The 24,576-nt window shown below is 35.8% G+C and overlaps 2 protein-coding genes across 2 annotated transcripts; one reads left to right on the top strand and one right to left on the bottom strand.

Annotated features, from left to right (window-relative positions):
• LOC135682000 (small ribosomal subunit protein uS15) lies at positions 1 to 6,281 on the bottom strand. The gene is made up of 7 exons (XM_065196698.2): positions 6,177 to 6,281; positions 5,762 to 5,810; positions 3,571 to 3,649; positions 2,761 to 2,844; positions 1,528 to 1,613; positions 830 to 930; positions 1 to 75 (listed from the first exon to the last, which is right to left on the bottom strand). The coding sequence occupies exons 1-7, from the start codon at positions 6,197 to 6,199 to the stop codon at positions 42 to 44; spliced, it is 456 nt and encodes a 151-aa protein (XP_065052770.1). The 5' UTR covers positions 6,200 to 6,281; the 3' UTR covers positions 1 to 41.
• On the top strand, positions 6,263 to 14,207 carry LOC135681999 (proteasome subunit alpha type-2). The gene is made up of 9 exons (XM_065196697.2): positions 6,263 to 6,384; positions 8,977 to 9,053; positions 9,205 to 9,278; positions 10,107 to 10,165; positions 12,431 to 12,553; positions 12,777 to 12,858; positions 13,327 to 13,400; positions 13,631 to 13,688; positions 14,012 to 14,207. The coding sequence occupies exons 1-9, from the start codon at positions 6,344 to 6,346 to the stop codon at positions 14,129 to 14,131; spliced, it is 708 nt and encodes a 235-aa protein (XP_065052769.1). The 5' UTR covers positions 6,263 to 6,343; the 3' UTR covers positions 14,132 to 14,207.
• The last annotated feature ends 10,369 nt before the right edge of the window (positions 14,208 to 24,576 follow it).

A 24,576-nucleotide genomic window follows, 5' to 3' on the forward strand; every position in this document is an offset into this window, starting at 1 on the left:
TTTGCTACATGATTCTCATTCAATAATGAAGTTTTACAAGTTTACGCAACAAGAGCTGAGGCAGTTGCTGATTCACTAGAAAAAAAAAGAAAAGAAAATTAAAAAATTGCATTGGCAAGAAGTCGCAATTAACAAACGTTTCTTAACCAATTTATTTCCCAACCTAAACAGAACTTTGCTGAAAAGTAATTTGAAGAGAGAAATGAAAGATATGTCGAATAAAGAAACCTTAGAGGTAAGAAATATTACGAAGTATCCATATGACATTGCATTAATTTGTTCTTTGACTTAATGATCAAATCTTTACTGTGTAAGAAAACAATCTTTATTGCAAAATTTCTTGTTTACTAGTTAACTTCCCTGCAAAAAAGCTGATTTATGACACTGGTATGTCACAATGTTTACAAATAGTACTCATTTGAAGGACCATGAAAGTAATTCTGAAAAGCAGCCACTGCATCTAAACATGTAAAACAGACTTGCTAGGTCAAAAATGATTGAAATGAATGCCATGATTTTAAGTGGTATTTATTTGATAATTGGATTGCCGTTGCAACCTACTCAATTATGCACTGCAAACTGACATCTGAATTTTACCTAGGATTTGCACCTTTTCACTCAAGCAAATTAACTGATAGAAATTTTATGTTTGCCATATCCGGCATTGGAAAAAAACTGTGACCTTCATTTCTAAAACAACTTGACGATAAGCTAACAACTTAATTAGATTATTAAATGCATGCTTTGGCTGGCTAGGCCCTTTGAAAAAACCAGTCAGTTAACCCAACAGGTACATCATATTATCTGCTAATTTCACAACAAAACTCACTATTTCCAATTGGGTGCCAGGACTCTCTTTGCTTTGTAATAGCGAGCAAGTCTGTGGATCCTTGCCTCAATAAGAATCAATCTGAATTTTGAATCTTTATCCTATAAAAAAGTTAGATAACTATTTCACATATACATACCTTCTGAAAAGAAAAGAATTTTGCACTGAAAGTGGTAGTAGTAGAACAACCTCATTTAAAATAAAATGTGAAAAAGGCTCAGCAGTTAGGGTTGCTGACTACAGATTCAAGGGAATGTGGCTTGAGCCCCGGACATGACCTAATTTTCACTCAGAGTGAGGTGAGTTATCAGCTCTCTGTATTTCCAGGTATAGGAATCACAAGGTGTGGTCAAATTGAGAGGAAGTAACTTCTCAGCATCCTAAAACTATCTTCTGATGCTTGTTAGCAATACAATACAATACCTATCACCTTTAAGATAGTTGAAAAGCCCACAAGAAAGTGTTTGGAATGTTTCCAGTAAAATAATCATAATGCCTCAGAATGTTACAATATGTCAGCAAATGAAACTCAGACATATGCTTGTCTGTAAAACTCATCAATGGCATTACTTGGCAAAAAGAAAACAACAAAAACTGAGATCAATAAATCAAGTTCATGTCAATTGAAGCAAGCTAGAACTTAGCTGGAAAAGAGAGCTGAACTCATTCAACATAAACAGGCAACTGCCAGAACCCACCTTTCTGTTTCTTTCTAAATGCTTTCTCACAGCTACAGCCTTTTTAATGAGACAGTAAAGATCTTCTGGGAGTGCTGGTGCAAGCCCTGTTATCAAGATTAAAAAAAACTTTACACACTTTGCAGAAAAAAGAAATGATTGTATTGAATTTGAATGCACAAATATGTGGAAACATGCATATATTTTTCATAGCTGTCTCAGACTAAACAAGTCATCATATTTTTCAGATATATGCTTGTCGAATGATGTCATCATGGACAGCATGTTTGACAGGCTTCTTTCTTTCACAAGACAGTCTCCCTTGCCAACACCCGTGCAAAAACACGCCTTTTCCACAAGGGACAAGAATGGCATTAACAGTAAATTCCAATAAATTGTGGTACTCCTGAATGAAAGATCAAGTTACTAATGAAAACAAACCATTATTGCTTAATTATTCTTGTTATAGAACATGGCATGAAATAGTTTGTTTACAAACTGGTGGTAATCATAGATTTAGAAAACCATTTAGAAGGTAAGGCAATTGTGAGGCATGTGAGCCTGCAGGCATGCGCCCCATGTTTCCTTTAGGGGCGATTAGTAGTGCATCCAATGATAACATTTCTCTTGAAAAGAGCGATTACTGGATGCTGATAGTTCAATCCACTTGAGAAACTCTTTCTGGAAACGGAAAGTTTGACATTGAATCCTAGTTTCCATTACGTGATAACGTCAGATTGATCAATCATTTGTGGAAATCGCTCTCTTTGGAATACAGATGAATGGGAAAATAGCATTGGGAGCTGGGGATAAATTCTTCAAATTGATACAGAGAATGAAAATAAATCACCAAAAGAGCATCGCCAGAGTTGGATGTGGATAATAAAATCTAGAAACTTGGCCTTGTTGAAGGAAACATGAATGTAACTATATATACAATAAAGAATTTAGTTCATTTCAAGGTTTTGTCAAGTTTAGTGTTCCAATAGAAAAAACTTTATTGTTCTGTATTATCAAATCAGTTTGATTTAAGCGTGTCCCACCCATATCGCGTGAGTTTTTGGCAGCGCGCATTAATTTCTGAACATGAAAGCGCTGATAGTCTTATGACCCCTCAGACCCGTCAATATTGTACTCCTTTTAAAAATATTGTTGGACAAAAAGGCCTCAAGTTGGAACTCAAAGATTAACAGTGCAAGTTCATCAAATACATCTCACTAGCAATTTATTCACTAAAAATTAACACAAGGTTACCTTTGGCTTTCAAAATTCGAAGAATTTTATTGCCTGTTACATATCGTACTTGTGCAACACCATGAGAATCTCTCAAAATGACACCTTGATAGAAAAATATGGACAAATATATACTACAATGGGAAACACAAGAATAAAAAGAAAAACTTGCATTAGCTGTATGTAGAAAACTAGTAATGTAAAAAGATTGCACACTTCAGTGTCCATGAAAAGTTAGAGGACAGTGAGCTTTTTGATGCACTAGGGTCAAATAATCTATAGGCTCATATAAAATGATTGAAAAATTGCATTTCATAAATTGCCTCAGAATATTTCATCTGTCAGCAAATGATACTCAGACATATGCTTGTCAGTGAAAATCATCAGTGGCAAATTAAGATTTATGGCAGAAGGTTTTTTCCAATTCCCATTCTTGACTTGTTAAAATACATCTCGAGAAGTAATCTTGAGACCAATATTCATGCAACTTTGCCACCTGGAGCAGCTGTATGTTCATCTTCAATAAAAAATATCCCATCTACAATAGTTTTTTCTCAGAGGCAAATTTTAATTTGATAATATATAAAGACAGGCAGTTTGGTTCTTAGAAAAAAACAGAAGGCCTGGGCTAAGCCGAGTTGATGTCACATCGTAAATTTACAATTAAGATGTAAATAGCTTAAAAAAGCTTCTATTAGTAACATAGCAACTGGCTCTTTCCAGTAATTTCATACAACATCTTCCTAAACAAGCAAACTTTCCTTTAATGGAAGAGAGAAATCAACAACTACATTTAACAAAATGTTTTCATAGACCATTTCAGCCACAAACCTATTTGGGAAGGAGTAAGACCCTTCTTTGCCAGCTTGTATATTTGTTCTTTAACATCCTCTGATGTCAGTTTCAGCCACTAGAAAGTTCAAACACAATCGTTTAGTTGAAAGTTGATCCACATTGTTAGGTTTATTATATCCTGCAACTAAGAAAAATCTTGCTGCTCAGGTTATTGATCATTAATCAGAGTACAGGACTTTTTGAGGAATTTGCCCATCATTAACAAAAAAAATCATCATGGCAGCAGTAGTAAATATAAACTAGATTCCAGTGAAAGTGCGGATTAGGTAGTTAACCATGCTGAAAAAAACATTTCTACATTTGCGAATCCTAAATATACTTCTATTGACCACTTGTTTATTATATAACATCAAAGCAAAGGCTCAAATGCCTCTCAACTCAGGGGCAGTATAAAAGTAAACATTTGTGGACACGCAAAGGCAGCTTTTAAAAGTAGTTTTCAAACAACATAACTGTATGTAAATGCTGTAATGAAAATCCAATCTGAAGAACAGAAATATTGAACATTCATGTTCATCATCAGAGAAATGGGAAGAGAGATTTTCAACACTTACATGTTTGATGAAGATGGCAATGTCACAGACATTGATGCATTATGGTTGCAGCCCTGTTTCAAAGGACTGAAGATTGATGCACACTAAGAAGAAATTCAGTGGTGGAAAGAAGGTGGTTTTTATATTATAAGGAAAAGAAAAAACAATGGATAATTCGATGGTTACATCTTATTTGTGCCATTTGTTGGCTTTGGTGGTACCAAAGTATCATAAAGCATTTGTCTTTGAACTGTCTACTTCCTGTTATGGTAAGAGTGGGGAGGCAGATTTAGAGTGGTTCTTTCATCACACTAAACCAACACAGAAGGTTTTTCATTGTTTCAAATGCATATCCTGTCACGCAATTCTCTGAACAGTGATTGCTGTAATTAAAAGATGATTTCCAGGGCAACAAGACAAAGTTTCTAATTGAAAAGCAAATGGCTGAGGTGCGCAATATTGCTGCTATTTTAGAAGCAGGGCTGGAATCATGCACCACAAACTGAGAGGTTTGATAACTATTTCTTAGAATTATAAAATCTTGCCTGTGAGCTTTTGATAGCATCATATCTGATAAAATGAGGAACACTGAGAAAGAGAAAGATCAAGCACCAAGGAATGTAGTTATATACATGCAGAAACACAGAGAACATATAGAAAAAGATGAATAAAGATGTTGCTTGAGTTACAAAGCAAGTAAGTGGATCTGCGAGTGAGCTTAGCAGACATGGATCTCCACAAAAAATGAAACTTAACTTTGGATCTAGAGGGTCTCATAATATACCTGGGAACCCACAGTCAGAAGGATCTAAGTCAGTTTAGCATCACCCTAAATGTATAAAAGCATTGCGGATAAATTAATGAACCAAGAAATTGCCCTGCTTGTTGTTGAGTGTGTAGAAAATGTAGAATGAGAAAGCGAAAAGATGAGGCATTTGGTGTTATGGCAAAGAGAGTATCTCACTGATAAAAAGAATCTGTGTGAACCAGTGTGAAGATACATAGTTACAGAGGAACTGATATACCAGTACTTAGAACAACATATATTTGTGGATGTAAAGCTGTGGTGTGGTGGAGACAAAACTGTGTTGAGTCTCAAGGATTACAAACATCTGAAGACTGTAGCATAGATACAGCTGACAGATAAGATAAAGAGGCAAAAAGCAATGTAGCAGAGAAGTCCCAAAAAGAGCAAAAAACTCAATGTCAAGATGTTTTATATTGGACTGGAAAATCTGGAACCCTTGCATCATATGAAAAAAGAGGCTAGTTCAAGACCAATAACCCAACAAGAAAGATCCCAGTAACTTAATTTTTTTAACAAATAAACTTTTCTGTTGCTTTGTACCGCAGCATGTTTTTCCAAAGGGAAAGTAATACTAAAAAACCTTTATATCATAATTATAACTTAGATCATACAGTTTAAGTTGTAATATGTCTCTATTTCAGCTCTTTAACTTTGACTTATTATGATACTTTTAGCACCTAATGATTTTAATTTAAACATTCAAGTCATGATAAGCTTTCTTTTACTTACCTGTGAGACATATAATGCAAATTAACAATGATCTTCAGAACTTTGTTAATTTGTTGAAAAATATTGTATTAAATCCAATTTGCCCATGTACACTTACCGTTGGGACACTTCTTCTGAAGGGCAACGCTGAGCCAGAGATGCCCTTTCTGGAAAAGGAAAAACATTAGTTACATAAAGATTTGCTAGAACACTTGTTGAAGCTGCGCTAGGGGGCCTGCATAAACATTGTAAGCTTTTCTTGAACTTTATTTTTTCGATTTTACATTTAATAATATCCTTTGGGTATCAGAATAACAAATTGCTGGCGAACGGCTACTACATCAAATTTGAATTTTGTGAAGTAGGCCATATTCTTCTGCGGCCTAAAAAGCTATTCCCGAACAAACTTTACTCTTTTATAGATCGATCCGTACTTAGAGCTTTGAATAAGAAGCAATTGAGAAGCCAAACCAAATCGATCATATGCTTATCATTGAAGTTCGCAGGAAACTCTGAAAAAAACATGTATTTACCCTGGTGCGTGCATACGACCCATGTCGGCGAGTAAATTGGAAAAAGAACGGCAGCTCGCTTTGCATCGCCTCGTGTCTCTCTAGACTAGTTACCAGGCCTCCACAATAGCTTTGTCATTTCGGCCTAAATACTTGTTTCAAGAAAGTACTTGTGACTGAGTTTAAAGATGTCGTCAGAGCGTTACAGTTTTAGTTTAACTACATTCAGGTAAAGAGAACTTTCAGTTATTTATATATCAGCTACTTTCGGGCAAAATTCTTTGTCACTGTAGGCCAGTTTGTGGAATTTTCTATCAATTTTGAGTAAATCTGTGATACTAGTAGTACTGTAATCTGAAAAATATTTATCCAACTTACAAGATAAATGTAGAAGGTATATAAGATCAAACATGTTTATTAATACAAGCCTTAGAAGGTGCACAATAAATAATCTTGTTATTTTGCTCTACAAATTATTCAGATCTTGAATGGTGCACAGAAATTCTTAAATAATTATATTCTAGTTAAATTAAAAAGTGGGCTTGGAAAGGGCAGCAAGATCACACTATGAGGCTCAAGTTAACAGCTTTTTTTGACTAAAAACCACATTTTGAAAAATGCTCCTATATCCATCACCATAGGCTTTGCCTAAGATTTTATAGGCCCTTGTTATTGCTATTAAGACCAGGATGAAAAACATGCATATGCTTGCAGCTACGTTGGACTTCTTGTGCTTGCACCTTGGACCTCTTCACGGCTGTTGTGCCAATTGTTCTCTGGGAAATGAAGATGGCCAATATTTTGCCATTTAATAGATCGCAACACACAACTTTCGAGAATTGAGTGATTTTCAAAATGCAGTATAATCTTCCAAACAGCGCTTCCAAAAGATAGACGATAGATACTCCATTTTTTGCATGAACTTTGGTATGTTATTTTAGCAAAATAAACCAGTCTGTGGAAGCACAAGCTGATTTTTGATGCTCCAGTTGGCCTAAAACTTAATATTTTCCTAGCGATTCTCAAAGATGCAAACCCCTCTGCAGTGTGTTTCTCTTTAGCTTCTCAGTCTGTTGCAATGAAAGTATAAACTTAAAAGTAAAAAAATTAAATGACAAATTTTATAATGCTTTTTTCATTTATTTTCTATATTTTCAGTGAGTTTCATATAAAAATACCTCCAATAAGCCTTGTTTGGTTGGTTTCAGCAGTAGTACAATTAGACAAATTCTGTTAAAGAATTTTGCAGGAACCTGATTCAGGGAAACAAAAATTTTTTGTAAAAAACCCAAAAGTGCAATTACAATTTTATTTCCCATTTCTAGTACAGAAATTAATGCTGATTCCAAAAAAACAGCTTCTCGATAGCTTTTCAAAATTTTGAGATATCATCGATTCTCCTCAATTCAGTCAGAGAACAGGCCTATGCTGTCTTGACTTCCAGGGCCTAGCAGCTGTGTCTTGTAACCCAAGTATCAATGAAGTCGTGTATATTGTACTCTCATCGGTGAACAAAGCAAGCAGAAAACATTTGTGGCCACAACCTTGAACAGGCTTTGTCAGAAGGGATATCTCGTGGGACAACATGCCAGTTGAGCGAAATATTTTTGGGTGAAACAACCAGCATACAATAGGAAGATCAATATGGAACAAAACAGTGTTTTGTATTTGTGCTCATCGTGCCATGTGAATTTGTGTATGTCTCATGAAAGGAAACAAATAATAAAGGACTTTTCTTTAGTCTTATCACCATATTTCTTTGGATAAAGGACGGTGACGCAAGAAAATAAATACCACTTTTACAGCCTGGATACAGAAACTCAAAGGAGTCAGTTTATAGAAATTGGCTGAAATGACACTAAAAAACCTACCTTACCAGTGCAAATTATGACCAAAAACATTTTTAAAAGTTTGCAAGACAATTTTGTAGCGATCATTTTTTTGTTAAGTGTCTATTGCCATGGCAATTCATCAAGAGAAAGGAAATATCTTCGCCATTGATTGAATGAAACTTCATTTCCTTGACCCAGACTAATTGCTTTACACATTTCTTGTCGACAGGATAGTCAGTACAAATGTGGAAATATAGCAATGTCCTTTCCATGTTTGGTAAATACACTCGGAAAATACAATTTATTGTACTTATTGAAGCATTGGAGCACCATCCGCCATTATCCAAATGTGCAAAAAGGCACAAAGTCCTGTGAATTTTGGTCTGTTTACAAAGGTGTGACACAGCCCCTTAAAGATTAGTTTAAAGTACAGTTCAGAATATTTCTTGCAGTCATTGCCTATGATATTGCTTTATCTTTGGCTGGCTCTGAGGCTGTTGTTGACAACTTTTATAGTGTGAGGGAACCCATCACCAGGTTTGGTAGAAATATTCCAGATAAGGACAGATACAACCTACATCTTCACAAAGATCAATGATGAGAAGGGGCATTATTCATTTCTCACAGAATTTCAGTTTACTAACTGCTGTCAAGGCCGTTGAGAGGGGGGGGGCCAATATGCCCCAGGTGAGTTGTAATGGCCATGATGGCCCCTCTGTTTTGGGATGTCCTCTCTCCTAGCAGATCTGATGCATTGCAATGGATGCTGCCATGGTCCCCTGTGCACTTGGTAAAGAGGGATGTGGAGGAGAGTGCTATTGGTGCAGCTTTGGGCTTAAAAACAATATGCAAAATCACTGGTTTCAGAGTCCTGCCTTGGTAGAATCACATGCTCTCATTTTCTCTCATTTTGTTTTCCCAAATCCTGTCCTCCCATCAAATTGAACATTGCCATTATATTTCAAAATGTTTTTCTCTATCTTTTTAAGTCCATCAGGAAAGTTGGTTCAAATAGAATATGCACTTGCTGCTGTGGCTGGAGGGGGGCCTTCTGTTGGAATTAAAGGTAACCAAAGTTCCAATTATCTATGTATAATTTCCTGAATAATTCGTAATTTTATGGTAGGGCTATTTCCTCGTGTATGTTCTCCTTTCTAACCAATTTTTTTATTATTTTTCTCTATCTTTACATTAACTACCTAAATGAATCCTTTCAGCATCAAATGGAGTTGTTCTAGCTGCAGAAAAGAAGCAAAAGTCAATATTGTATGAGGAAGCAACTGTTAGCAAGGTTTGCTCATTCATCATTTAACTTTTGCAAATTAGCAGTTTGAATGTTTGCAGAAGCTATTGAAATAGTATGAAGATGATAAATATACGAAAATAATACATATATGATTGCTAAAGACGTTTCTCATGAATTATATTTTCTCTATTCACCAGGGTAAAGTTGAAATTAATATTGGTCTATTTGAGAAAAAGGCTGGTTGTCTTTTGTCATAAGCTTCTAAGAATAAAGCCTTTGAATTCAAGAGGAGCATTTTTCCTTTATGTTCAGTTTAGGAGAGTGATTCGTAGCCCCCCTCAGCTTCTGAGGGGAGTGTTGAGGGAAGCAGGAGCTTACCTAAAATGGCCAACCCTCCTTACATGATATTCATCTTTTTCATGGTTAAATCAATTTGAATATGTGTGCTATTCTGTTGATGAAATATTATCCCATAATTTTTCTCATGGTCTTTTTATGAGGCAATGCAAAACAGATTGAGGCTGGCAGAGTTTTAAATTTCGATAAATTTGCACAGCTTAATAATAATAATAATCTACCATATTTATACAGGATAGCCTTTTCAGTAAAGATAATACTGCTTTCACTAAGGGTCCTGTTAAAATAAAAGTTTGTAAAGTAAAAGGTTCAGGTCCCTGTGACTTCCCTGCATTTATTGACAGAAAATGAGAAAATTGCATCATTTAGGATATAAACATCCATGTCTTTTTTGGGCTAAATGGACCATGTTTGTTTCAGAGGGATCAGTGTTTAGACTGTTTCTAATTATTTACATCAGGATCTTTCAGATTGTTTTTGTTAAGATGTTAAAATTTGCACACAATTCTTTTTAAGATTGAAATGATAACAAAGAATATTGGCATGGTTTATAGTGGCATGGGTCCAGACTTCAGGTACATTCTCAATGTTATTATGAACTTTTTATAAACTTTTTATAAATAATGAACTTTTTTTATTTTAAGTTGAACTATTTTCACTGCTGTTGCCCTTAAGACTCCCATGTCATATAAGCCCTGTATATTTTGGCAGTTAGGCACTATTTCAATAGCATGCCTTTCCAAAACATATATGTATAATGAAATCCTATTCAGTTATCTTTGATACGAGTTCAGAAGCACTCCTGAACATTTTCTGGTATGTGAATGTGCTTTGTTCATTTGTTCATAACAATATGCTAGTTTCTATGTAGTAGAAAGTAAATAAAAGTTTTAGCTAATCAAAAGGGTTAGTGTTAGCTATCATAAATCCTCATAAGGGAGACTTATACAAGGGGGGGGGGGGGCTGGCTGATAAAAATTGTCAACAGGTTGTCTGGATGGAAAATATTATGCCAGAAATATGTGTTTCTAACTAAAGGTAAAAAAGAATGGTCATGAATTCAAATAGGATAAATTTGGGAAATAAAGTTACCTGAAATATTCCTTTTAGCCAGGTAGTAGGATTATTAGAAAAGGTATTTGGTTATAAATACCAAAACATTGTCTTTTCTGTAGCAGGATGTCTGCCATAGTTGAGTGCCTATATATATAATTCATAAATATATCGTTTCCGAGCTGAAGAATTTTAATTAGTTCATTTGAATTCTTTGTGTTAGCGTGAATCCAAGATTGTATTCATTTCCAAAGCTTCTGTCATGGTATAGTCCAAGGCTATAAAACAACATTAAACCATTAAAAGATACTGCTTTATAATCATTTTGAGGAATATGTCAAAGGTACTTAGTATCCCTTTGGTTGCTTTTTTGTAGACTGTGAACACACAATTTATAGAACTGGAATGGAAGTAAATTAAAATAGACAAAATATTTCAAGCTTGATTATTTGTTTTCCCCTTTGATGCAAATTATTTCTTTGAATAGAATTAGATAAAAAATTTTGCACCTCTGGATCAATATATTGTTTTTGAGTTCAAACAGTGACGTCATACCATAATTTGCCGAAATCGTCAAAATGTTATAATGTACATTAGTCGAAAGCTTTACTCACAATGAGTCGAATAGTGTATTACTTTGATGAACTAGACATACCTGTCTCAAATTATGGCCGTAAAAAAGATTTTCCATGTGCCTATTTTAAGACGTCATTTCCGCCAACGTCCATCGAAAGTCAAAATGTGTCCAGGTCCATTTTGTAGAGCGTACTTTAAAATACCAAAAACAACTTCCAAAACAAGGTCTTGTAAAAGTTGTCACGGAACCGTAGATTTCGACCCAACTATATTTGGTAACAAATTCCGCTATTTCTGAGATAGTAGGTTACAACCTTTCTAAATTAATTTGGAATGACTCTCATTATAGTCGCCTTCATCCGTACTATCTCTATTTTACAAGCAGCCTCGCTTAGGCCACTTTTATGCCCCCCTCCTCCCCTTAGTGAGTATTGACGTTAATTGTGAATGCTTTCTTCAATTTCCAATCATTGTGACAAGTCCTACAAAAATGAACATGAAGTTTGGACTAAAAAGAACACTCTATTTATATGAGTCGTAAAACCTTTTGTGTAATATTTGATGGGTACCTGTAGCCTGAACCCTCCAAATATCCACTCGTATTTTTACAGTTATAAAGAATTCAAGGAAAGTTTTATGAAAATCAATGCTAATGCTTTATAGAATATCAATATATATGAGCTATCAAAATGTCGGTTTGAAGTAAGAAATGTTTCTAATCGGATACTAAGATCAGATGAAATAAAGCTCTCTACACCTTCGCTTTCATTTCACTATTGAACAACTATATTAGATATCCATATTCATTATTGTGATAGTGAGACTTGTTCCTAGTAATATGCAGACACTTGTTATTTATGTAAGGTGCTAATTATCAACTGATAACCACAAAAATGACTCTGTCTTGAAAATATCGTTTCCCTTTGTTTGTAATTTCCACCTGCAGCATCATATTTTAATTTATTGCGACAGCAACTGGTCGTAGATTGTCGTCTTTTCTGTTATTGGATTTCCTAAAATGAGTAGTTTAGACGCAAATTTGTTTTTAAATCTGAAAATCAGGATAGGAAATAATAGGTTGTTATTAGATAACTAATATAAAAATGTTTGATGATAAGAGAACCTACGAAAATTTTATATCGGGATTGATTGTTTTTCCTTTCCTACAGATGAATTAGCAATCTAACAAATAACAAATTTTATATTTTAAGATTGTTGGTAAGAGAAGCCCGAAGGTTAGCTGCGAATTACCATTTAAAATACGAAGAGACAATACCCACGTCTCAGCTCGTACAACAAGTGTCTTCGGTCATGCAGGAGTATACTCAACAAGGGTAAAGCCACTTTATTTCCGTTTATATTTCTATACTTGGTTTGATGTTTGGTTTTTGTTTGGTATGTAGTTTAGTATGGTCAAAGTGACGTCATAATATGCCTGTGTTGAACTAGCGAATACTTTCGAACTAGCAAATACTTGAACGAGTACTTTAAAGAATTTGATTCAAATGTTCTGAAATGCCTTGATTTTTTATCGTTTATAACCCTTTTTCCTTTTAGTGGAGTTAGACCATTCGGGGTTTCATTGCTGATATGCGGATGGGATGAAGACCGACCTTTCCTGTTCCAGTGTGACCCATCAGTGAGTTCTTGAATAGTTTTGTTGCCAAATGCTTCTTACATGTCTATTAAATTTCTGCATGATTCTATTAGATATTTATATCCGGTGCCTTTTTTATTTAAAAACAGAACAGTTACTGCAGAGATGCAGCTGGCTTTTTTCCAAATATGCATTATAGGTAATGAGTTGCCATTATCTGCATTGTCCATCTGTTTCGGTATAGATGAATTCCCGCTGAGAAAGACTTTTGAAATACCCTTCAGGATATAGTATTTCTAGCGACTCGCGAGCCTTTTCGTTGACTGGCAAGCCAAAAATGATACCATCCTTCTAAAACTATTTATAGGCTTAGACGACTTTTCACCACCCTGTGATTTAGGCCCAGAAATAAAACGCTGGAAAATCATTTTATCACTACAACGAGTAATTTATGAATTGCAAGGGATATTGTGTAAGAGTTCCAGAATTATAATCTTTCTGCTATTTTAGGGAGCATACTATGCTTGGAAGGCAACTGCACTTGGCAAAAACTTCGTCAATGGCAAAACATTTCTTGAGAAAAGGTACTCCACTGGCATGGTTATTGTCGTTGTTTGTTTCCTCGGTTGTGTTCTCGGTTAGCTTCCTTAGCCTGTTACCAGCACTTACCGATCCTAGCCTTACAAAATGATAATAATCAAAGTATGAATGTTGGAAAAAGTATGTTGGAAAGCTGTAAAAAGATAATATGTTCTAAATCTATTATTAAAAATATTGTAAACATAATGAACTTGATCTATATTCAATTCGCCAGGTACAATGAAAACATCGAACTTGAGGACGCAGTTCACACGGCTGTTCTTACTCTTAAGGTTAGTGGCTTTTCATCAAATCTCAGGGCAATCTGATAGAATCGACTTGCATAGAATCCACTTTGATAGAATTGTCTTTTATATAATCGTCTTTTATCGAATCTTTTTAATAGAATCGACTGTGATAGAATGAACTGTATGTATTTGTATTTATGTCTTTGCGACTTTATTCTTTAAATAGCCCAAATATTCAACGTCGAGAAAAACAGGTCTACCTGAGTTTATAAATCATTCTGGATTTTATTTGTTCTTTTTTTTGAGATTCAACCGTATGAAATGATTCAACCGAATTCTACCGTATGAAAATGCGACTTTTTTTACAGGAGGGTTTCGAAGGACAGATGACTGAAGACAACGTTGAGATTGGAATTTGCAACGAACAGGGGTTCCGTAAAATGTCAACATCAGAGATCAAAGAATATCTCGCGTCCATCTTGATTTAAACGAAGATCACTTAAGATCTCTAATCGTTTTAAATTTGCTTTGTAATTAGTATTTCATCCTTCTTTCTGAAGTTTACTCACTGTTGTTTGACTTTTGATCTTTCAAAGCTCAAAGCCCACCTTGATTGACGTTTGTTCGGTCGATGCACCCGAGAAAACCGAACAACAACGTGATTTGGACAATTCACATCTTTAGAGAGCAACTGGATTTCGCAATGATTCGACTTTAAAGAACTCGAAGACTTTGTCTTAGCGTTGTTATCTAGGATTTTCAGCAATGTGTCCCTCCCTGCCATTGTAAATGCGAGTTACTTGTCCATCCTTCTCCTTGCATTTACTGCGGCAACTTTCTGTATCTGCATTGCCTATCAACGTTTTTTTCTCATTTTTCGTTTATTTTCAAAGAGCTCCATTTGCAACATTTGCTTATTTTGACAACCACTTCTATTCTGTTTTAACTACATACGAGTAAAGGAAATTAAAAGGGATCCGAAGAATTGATGTTTTTTTAGTTTAAAATATTCATTTCTAATATTTACTAGTTAGTTGTAGTTATACCAGTTACTGTTAAGGTAGTCAACGAATCTGAAGGTTTGTTTCTTTTGCATATCTTTTCCAAAAATTATTGCTGCAAAAAGTTTTTCTTATTTTGAAAATAAAAATTTTAGAGATTCCCACTGGGGCTGAATCCCTTTTTTATCAGGTGGCTTGCAATGTGCACCCAACCAAGAATTGGCGTCATCATTTCCTATGTCTTTGTATCTATGTCTTTGTATCCTCTTTGGCTGATCTTAAAAAATTTGGGCTTTTGAAACTGCCATATTTAAGTGAAAGCCGTTTATCGCAAAAATTGATCACGCAAAATTGATAGAGACAGTTGGAGCGGTTAGAATTAAGGCCTGGTTCAAACGTCGCGCTTCTCATGTGCCGAACCTAACTCAAGAATTAAGTACATTGACATAGTCATGCTTCACTAATGACGGTGATCTGATCTCAAATCTAACCTGAGGGGAAATCACTCCAAGAAAATCTCGTACACCTTTTGTGAAAATCCTATTGTTTTATCTGAAAATCCCTAGAAATCCTTTTGTTTTAGGGAAAATCTCGTACGCTACACTCTTTTTTTATAAGAACCAATAAATTTTAGTTCAGGCTGACTGTTCTTAATTTTTTCGAAAATCCGAGGCTGGATTGTTCTTAATTTGTTCTTAAATTAAGAGGGTGTAAGCAGTGCTATTGCTAGCTTTTTCGCTCTAAGGAGGTGTTCAGGCCTCATTTGCCAACAAAGTGGGTGAGACAGCCTTAATTTGCTGACAAATTTGAATATTCGCCGAAAAAGCACCCACACATCGCTAAAAAACCTCGATTTTGAGAAAAGACGTTGTTCAAAATTGCATTTTGAAGAAGCTCAGCCTCAGCTTGTTCTTGATTTGTTCTTAACTTTTGACAAGTTTTGAGGCTCGTGTTCTTATAAAATTGTTCTTATAAAAAAAGAGTGTATTTGAAAGAGTGAATTTCCCCTAGATCTAATCTACTCTAAGGTCCTTATTAGAAGGAGGGGGACGCTTATTAATTTTTTGATTTTCTTCTGACCTTATTTGGACCCCCCGTTTATTAATTTCTATATGCAGTCATTCATGTCTCTTATTTCATTTGTCCTTTGATCTTGCAGATGTGAAATTTCTTTAAAGTTTCTCTTAAATGAAGAGGTTGCATTGTACAAAGTTTAAACATAGAAAAGTAATGACATCCTAAAAAAATTAACATAGGTCTGACTGATGTACACAATGATAATTAGCCTGCTCATTTTAGTAATACAACAATACATTATTATATGGTGATAATTGTCATTTTGCTATCGATTGACCCTAAAAAAGAATCATCACGTGATTTTTCGGATTTTTCACATCTCCGACCCCCCCTCCCCACTTACTAGGAACCCCCCCCCGCGCTTATTTATTTTTCGAAAAATTTCTGACCCCCCAACTATCAAGACCCCCCCTTCTATTAAGGACCTTAGAGTATGCGGATGATATTGCACTGACTAACAAATCTAAGATTTTATAAGACTTTCTGGATGTGCGGAAATGTCCCCCAACCTCGTTTTGTTTCCTTTGTTTATTTTTGACGTGTCTTTTGTATTAGAGCGCGCGCTCGAAATCGACTCTCGAAGAACTATCGCTTATAAAACTCTACGAAATCGCTCTTGAAACTCAAAGAACTCGCAAGATAAAGGTTTCCCGTACAAGGACATACACCAGGTGAAATCTTTCCGTTTATTGATTGAAGCTTGATATTGTCGAAGAAATTCTGAATAAAAGAACTCTTAAACTCTTACATTCTAATTATTCGTTGCATATTTTATTTGTTAGCTTTTTTAGATTATTAGATTCTCGTTGTTTTTGAATATTTATATAGTCCTCTTTGATTATTTGGGCATCTCACACTTAGTATTAAATGACAAGAACTCTACGTGTCTACGAAGTTCGTAAACTGGACATGGCTCAGCAAAAGGAACTGTAGACAGTAGAAAATCCGTTTGTTCTAGTTCCTAAAGACCGGACAACGTAATTGTATAATAGGTCTAGTTGTACCAGGGTCTCCGACGAAGAGGGGGGGGGAGTGGCCATGGCCCCCTTACTTTTTTGCAAAACAATAGAGCTTCTTTAAAAAACTTTTGTTATGATTGTTACACTTTCCCTTGGCCCTTCCACCTTCCAACCTGCGTCGGAGCCCATGTGTACCTATTACTTTGAGTAGTCTTTAGAGCGAAGAGCAAGATAGAAATATCGTGCGACTCGTAGCGAGCAAGAATATAAACTGAGTCACAATGATATAGAAGCGCCGATGGCACTAGATGCCTAACTCGACATAATTGCCATGGAGCTGGTGAGGCAAAATCACTCAAGCGGAAATACTGGCAAAAAGACGATCACGCATAAGGGCTCAGTACGGGAAATTGCAAGGCGGACGAAGGAAAACCAATGTTTTCGAAAATCGGGATAAATTTGAAGATCAGCTATACTGTATCAGCTTGCCATATTCATTTCGAAAGTTTCAAGCTATAAATAGTTTTTGTTAAATGGGGTTTTAATATTTTTGAACCAATTTTCTTGCTGCGGCATTCGTAAAGGCCCTGGCCTAGGCAATGTTTACGTTGTCAAAAATATTGTTTGAAGCCATAATAACTCTTATTTGATAAAACTCGATGAAATATATCTATCAATGTCAAGCTGAATGGACTTGTGATTCTCTTTTAATTGATGTACGATGTTCTGTGATGTTATGGTTCTAAAGAAAACCAGGTGATTTCTTTCCATACTTCACTCGTTCATCGAACAGTTTAACTATTTATCTCACATTTATGTTGAATACATACAGTCCTCTAGGACATAACTCTTTGTGAACCACTCTGTGGTACTTCTTACCCCACAGCGTTTACGATTTATATTTTATATTTACGCTTGAATCTGAATGACTCAAAATGTTTGCTTTTTTCAATGCCATTTTTAAGTTTTGTACCACCAAAAGATTGTGCGTCAACTTGACGAAATGGTTACTAATGAATCAAGGACCATAGTCTTCAAGTCACTGAATGACTCCACAATACTCGAGTGACCTCCTCACCCGAAATTCGCTCGACTATAGGTTGCCATAAAACGATCCACACCACAAGTGGTCACAAATACCTTTCTTTTCGAGGTGCGAAGTTGTGGACTAGCCTCTCAGCCGATTCAAAGCAAACAACCTATACATTTTTCTTTTTATCGTAGAGTTTTGATATTTTTATACATAGTTTGAAATATTGTACTTTCAATTTTGAGGAATATTTAATTAAAAGTAGCTCAGTATCTGTTCACGAGAAGAATTTACAGCTGCTCCTGACAAAGATTTATAAAACCGTAAACAACTTGAATCCGTCTTTATGGCGGAAGTATTTGTTACTAAAGATGTACCACATGGCCTTTGTGGCGGTAATAATCTTGCTTTGCTGAGTGCTAGAACGAATTTATATGGTATTGTTACTATCAGATTTATTGGTCAAAAATTATGGCAGACTTTGCCGAAAGAAATCAAAGAGATCATTAGAAATATTTACCAGAAATATTAAGTCCATCAAAACTTTGGACTGCGGCTGCAAATTGTGCAAAGACTTTGTTCCGAATCTAGGTTTTTTGTAATTAGTATATTTTTTAATTTGTATATTTTGTATAAGCCTTAATTAGCTAAACGCTATTTTCTCTGCTAACTTCAGATAAATTGTTTATTTATTTATTATTTCGGATTTAGGGGAAGGTGTCACAAAAGGTTGAAGCTTCCTTGAATAAAATATATGTTGCAGCAGGAGTTTGCATAAATTATATGAGGTGTTTAAAAAAAAGCAAATTATACTTGTAGCAAATAAAGATGCGTTCTGTTATGTTCTTGATTTCTAATCGCAGCAAATACGCGGAAATGAACACGGCCTATATTCAGCGAATGCAATCTTCAAAACTTAACCAAAACATATCAGCATGATTATAGGTAATTTAATAAAACAATGGAAGAAGCACGTGATAGATATTACAACTACTTCCCCTTTTCGAAAGTAATGTTCGAAGGTAAAAAGGTTCCGTAACGATCTAGAGGTCGCCTCTGTCTAACCGGCCTTTCTCTGTTTATTTCTGTTGCATCGTTCCTTTGCTCTTGTTCTGGCTTTCTCTCTTCGTGGTTTTGCTTTCCACTGACTCATCTATGTCGAAATCACTGTTTGTATCTTCGTAATTACTGTTGCCAATGAACTTTTTAAAATGAGTAACATTTCTCGTTATTCTGTGCTTCTTGTTATTTTCTGCAACAAATTTACTGTCATATCTGCTTATTACAACGTACGGTGTTCTGTTGAAGAACGGAGTTAGCTTGTTCTTTCTTGGCTGTCGTACGAGAACAGTATCACCAACTTGAATTGTACTTTGCTTCACATTTCATCGTTTATCTGCATAGCGTTTGTGATACTCTTGACTTTTCTTTTCATTTTCTTCAGCCCAACGATGTTTATTGACCACCTTCATCCTTTCTATAGATGGCAATTTTTCTCGGATCTTTTGATTGAATAGTAGTTCGCAGGGTGTTTCTTTCGTTGTACAGTGTTGAGTCATTCGATATTGTAGAAGGAACCTGTTGATTTCCTGTCCCCAAACTCTTCCTTCTAACACAGCTCTTTTGATGCATTTCTCTAGTGTTAAACTTTTCACCCTCTCCATTTGCTTGCGGCCAAACTGGGGTAACTGGCTTGTGTTTTATCCCAAGTGCCTTACAGTAACGCGCAAATTAGTCACTTTGAAAGGGTGAACCATTGACAGAACGTATGACAACCAGTGGCGTGGTGGCAGGGGGACAGGGGGCAGGGGGCCATGGCCCCCCTTGAATATGGGTGCATTTGGAGATAAGGGGGTGCCAAAATTGCTTGCTTGTAGTATTTGGCTAGGAACAGCAAAATTGATCGTACATGGGTAGAACACTTTGCAGCAACTTGCTGTGAACAATCTAATAAAACATGCGATTCTACAATCGAAGCACGCTGCATTGTCATGACCCAATCAACATTTGTGTCATATATTGCTCCTTGTTGTGGTCAACAAACGATGTGTAGATTTCCTAGCTGCAGCTTCGAAGCCTGCTCTGAATATCGAGGAGGAGAAGGGAACGAGAAAACGGAAGTAGTCTGTTAAGCTGTGGGTTTTGAATTAATTGAATTGAAGTGAATAAAAAGTAAATTAAGAATTGATTTAGGTTTTTTGGAAACCGAAATTTTTGTTATCGAAATTATACTTGCTGACAACACTAGAGACTTACACCGATTGACTTGCAAACCAACAAACTACCAGCTATCCAGGAATAAAGGTATCCATTTAGTCTTAACTATCTTCTCTGGCTGAGCTGTTGCTTCTTCGGTTTTTTCATAATTTCTCTTAACCTTTTCATCCTAACGTTCCAGAAGTTTCAATTTCAACGCCTTGATTTTTAACTCTAAGTTGGTCAGAAATTCTAATCTCCTCCTTGCGAGAGGCAATCGAAAATATTGCGAACTGTAAATGCCTCCAATTAATTTTGCTCCATAGGCTATGAAAATGAATAATACCTCCTCTAAAAAGCAGTTCATGACTCTCTTCAGCTCCATTTATTGAGCTGACATCAAAACCTGAGTGAACGCCGAAGGTTTTTGGGCCCAAGTAAACGGAATGCACCCTGACGATCAATACAACAGCTTCTTGTTATTTACACTGATGTGCACTCTGAAGTAAAGATCACCCTTTCTTTCTTTCCCCAAAGCATGACTCCTCCCCTCCCAAATTTCTTCTAAAAATCAATAATCAATGTTTTTCCGAAAATTGTCAAATCGTCTATTCTGAGCGGTATAGTAATTTGTTAAATTTTAGTCTTGGAGATGCATTTTTAGCCATTCTAGAAGGCTTGATTTCAATAATTTTCTTCCACGTCGGACCCAATCAATGGGTCCTCCTATGTCACTAAACTTTATTCTTAGCCCCCAGATTCAATTTTGATAAAATCGCCCATAATAAGTGCTGTAAATAGTAAATAGACTATGGCTACCATTAGTTAAAAATCTGAGGCCCCAAACAAAAATTTGCTCTAGTTTATTTTACTCTGAAGCTGGTAATCTGGATATAATAAACGAATTTAAAGCCCCACCAGCCGGTATGTACACATCAGTGTAATTGAATATAATGTCTTTTGACTAGTATTTTATGTTTTGCCTACCGTGATTGGCCACCCCAGGGAAAACATAGCCACCCCGCCACTGATGAATACTGGGGTACCATGTCTAGCAAAGATTGCATCTAACCTTGCAATGGTTGAAGACGCTTTTGTTGAGTGAACAACTTCAATTTCTGGGTATCTTGAATACCGATCGATGACTACTAATAATAATTCACCTGAAGGTAACGGTCCACAAAAGTCCATATGAAGAACTTGCCAAGGACCAGATGGCATTTCTGAATCGGCTCTGGTGGAGATGGTTCTCCTTCTGCTTGACAAGGCAGATATTTCTTTACCGAATCTTCGACTAAATTATCAATTCCAGGAAACCAGACCTTTTCGCGCAATAGCGCTTTCATTTTTGCCGACCCTTGGTGACTTTCGTGAGCTATCTCTACAGCTTTCATTTGCAGGGATTTCGGAATAACAATTCGACTTCCTCTCAAAATTATCCCTCTTTCTCCAATCGTTAACTCTTCCTTTATTTGTCGGTACGACTTCACGGTGTCCGTATTCCACAAATTCGAACGTATTGCTGCTCGAAGACCTTGAAGAACTCTATCTTCATTTGTTGCAGTAACAACTTCATCAAATGTTATTGCTTTAGGAATGCTATGACGTGCAAAGAAAAGTAATGTAAACTTCAGTATAACTTACGTATCTACGTTCGATCGATTTTGCTCCTGTTATTTACATCTACTAAGATTGTAAGCAGTAATCTATTCATAAATTTTATCACTTCCTGTACGATAGCAGCAATAGCGTTTTCTGCATCTTTCGAGGCCCATTCAAAAGTGCTTATAAGAATGCGCGGATATTTGACCATTGCTTGTAGCAAAAACGTATGGATTTGGTTGATAGACATGCTTCAGAAAGTCAGATAGCCCCCAAGAAAGCAATAAAGCAAGCAGGCTAGCAAGAATCATTGGCTAATACAGGTTAGGGTACTGGCAGTTTGTAGCTTATGTCGACCAGTGGCTTGTACCCCCAGAACAGATTGAAATGATATTCGAAAGCGACTTTTTATTTTCAAGCCTCAAAAGGTTGGACACCTGAATTGATTGTAAGGCTTGTGAAGGCAATTGATATGTAACGATTCTTGCAAATGGAAGATTTTAATCCAGTGGGGTTGAACAAATCATTTGTGTGTTTAAATTTTCAAAACAGTAGAGCCTCGAAATAAAATTTCTTGGCAAATGATAACGATTGAAATGATAACGATTGGGATTCATCTTTCTCGTGATCTCGAAAAACGGAAGTAAACCTATGGCCTTATGAGCCAGTTGAAGACGAAGATCGGCACCCCCAGTTCATATTTATTATATTTTTACAAGTTTTTTTGCTTAGAGCAATTAAAATATATTAACAATAAAAAGTGTGTCTCGTGAAACAAGGGATCTCCCTTTAGTTCAAATAGTTTCAAAATTCCCTTCTTAGAACTTTAGACATGACATCTGTATTTATTGTCATAACAGTGAGAAACCAAATTGAAAAAAGTGTTTTAATTGCTTTTTCAGGAAATCTTTGAACCATAAAGCAATGTCTTTTTATTTCCTTATTTTACTCTGGGTTTCAAGCAGGTGCTGCAAAGTAGTACTTAAGCTACCTTTCAAATCAAAATCTTTAATAGAAACTCCATGGATTGCAAAGTGTTTCTATGTCATTTGATATTTGAAAACAACCTGAAAAACATCAGTTGATCTGTTTCTAATATCCTGTTCAGTGCTTCTTTGAACGCAATCAGATCTAAAAAGTCTGCGAAAGATGCTAAGCTTCTACGCTTCTACGCAATGTGTTACATTCTTTGTTGCTAGAGCGTTTCAAAGTTAGCTAATTGTTGTTTTCCCTTCAATTTGAAAAAAGAGAAAAGCAAGGTTTTTGTAGATTTGATAAGCTCCCACTCCCCAGAGCTCCTTTACACCAGACCTTCACCCTTTTAAATTCAAGATTTTAGATTCTAGACATATTTCTTTAATGATAGACTGAATGAAAATAATCATTATTTCAATTCATTTAGCATTGCCTGATCGATGATAGTAACAAAGAGCAATCAAAGGTCAACACAAATTCGTTGAAGGCCCTTTTGTCATTTCCTTCATCTAGTTGAGCTGCAATGTAGGTTTTCCATATTAGAACAGTAAGACGGGTGCAGACTGCAGATTCATCCACTAAATGATTTCATTAGATGTTTCGTTGAACAGCAGCGCGTAAAAAGTGCTTTAGTGTTCTTTTTTTATTTCGGTTTACAATATACTTTACCCTGCGAAATTTCATTTCAGCTTACGACTTACTTTAGCATGCAATGTTTCATATCGGTTTACGATCAAACTTCATCCTGCAATATTTCATTTCAGTTTGCGACGATACTTCGAAATGCGATATTTCATCTCAGTTTGCGACTATACTTAATCCTGCGATGTTTTGTTTCATTTCACGACAATGATGGCAATATGATACATTTTCAGTCTCCATAATCATGATTCTGTTTAGCATGAGGTCAAAAGACAGATGAAGCTAGATTCCAAGTGTTTCAAAGCACCCTACCAGGTTAAACACAACCTTTGTCTATTAAAAAACGGTAAACCTACGCTCCTTCCTCGAACCCAGAAATCCCTTGACAGTTCTCGTGACATTCATAGTTTTTTAACAGCATTTCCTTTTGGCAAGGTATTGAGATTTCTTGATGGTGCTCATCAGACCCAATCACTTAGTGAAAATTGAAAACATTTTTAAGATGATTAGCCCTTATATATCCACTGCCTGAAAATGCTTTAAACAATAGAGAAAAAAGGCCATTCAGCTTTGTAAGTTATTTGTAAAAGCCCAAAATGTTTAAGTACCCTTAGTGTAGCATGAAGCAAGAAAACACTAAAAAAATCCAAGTCGTCTGTACTTTTGGCAATGTTGATGTCATGGTCTAGATAACCTAACTAACATCATATATTTGAGAATCTTTAAAAATTTAAGTTTGTTACCGAAGGTTTGGTCAACAGTTAAAAACATGCTTTGCCAACATTTATGCATGAATTTGCCTTCTAACGCATAAGCATCCGTCTTTAATTTCTTTGCTCTTAAAATGATTGCACTTGCCAGCCCTCCCCAGACGAAAGAACATCGTCCTAGATCGCTGTTTGCATTCGCTCGCCGGTTGATACTGTGTTTCCGTGCATATGTACTCGTCAGTGTTACTAGGTTTTATGTTTATTCTATTTATGTTAAAATATTTCCCAGCATCGAAAGTTTTTTGCTTAATTTCGCATGAGCATGACACGCCAGATTCACCATCGATCTTCAGCCTAAGATAAATCAAAACATGGTTTTCAGCTGCAATTCAGATTGCGCAAAAATTTAGCAATCACATCCCGGATTTTTAGAACTTCTTCAAGACTGAATACTTAGAAATTGAATAAGGGGCTACTTTGTAACAGATTGAATAAAAATAATTTTTTGCTAAACCTAAGCTATCCTATCTGTCTCTGGGGAATGAATAGCAAGACTGATGATCCTAGTACTTCACGAACCTTGGTTTGTGAAGGCAATTCATGGACCGTTTAAGATATACCTTAACTGCACTTTGCCAAAACCTCTTTACGTGAAATTTCTCATTATGTTGGAAGTATTTTACTTGACATTTTTTCGTTGTAGGTAGAGTTCCCTTGTTTCTGCATACTGCTTTCCATTCT

The sequence above is a fragment of the Rhopilema esculentum genome, chromosome 16 (assembly GCF_057945365.1).
Source record: "Rhopilema esculentum isolate cy_ngs chromosome 16, ASM5794536v1, whole genome shotgun sequence".
Lineage (NCBI taxonomy): Eukaryota > Metazoa > Cnidaria > Scyphozoa > Rhizostomeae > Rhizostomatidae > Rhopilema > Rhopilema esculentum.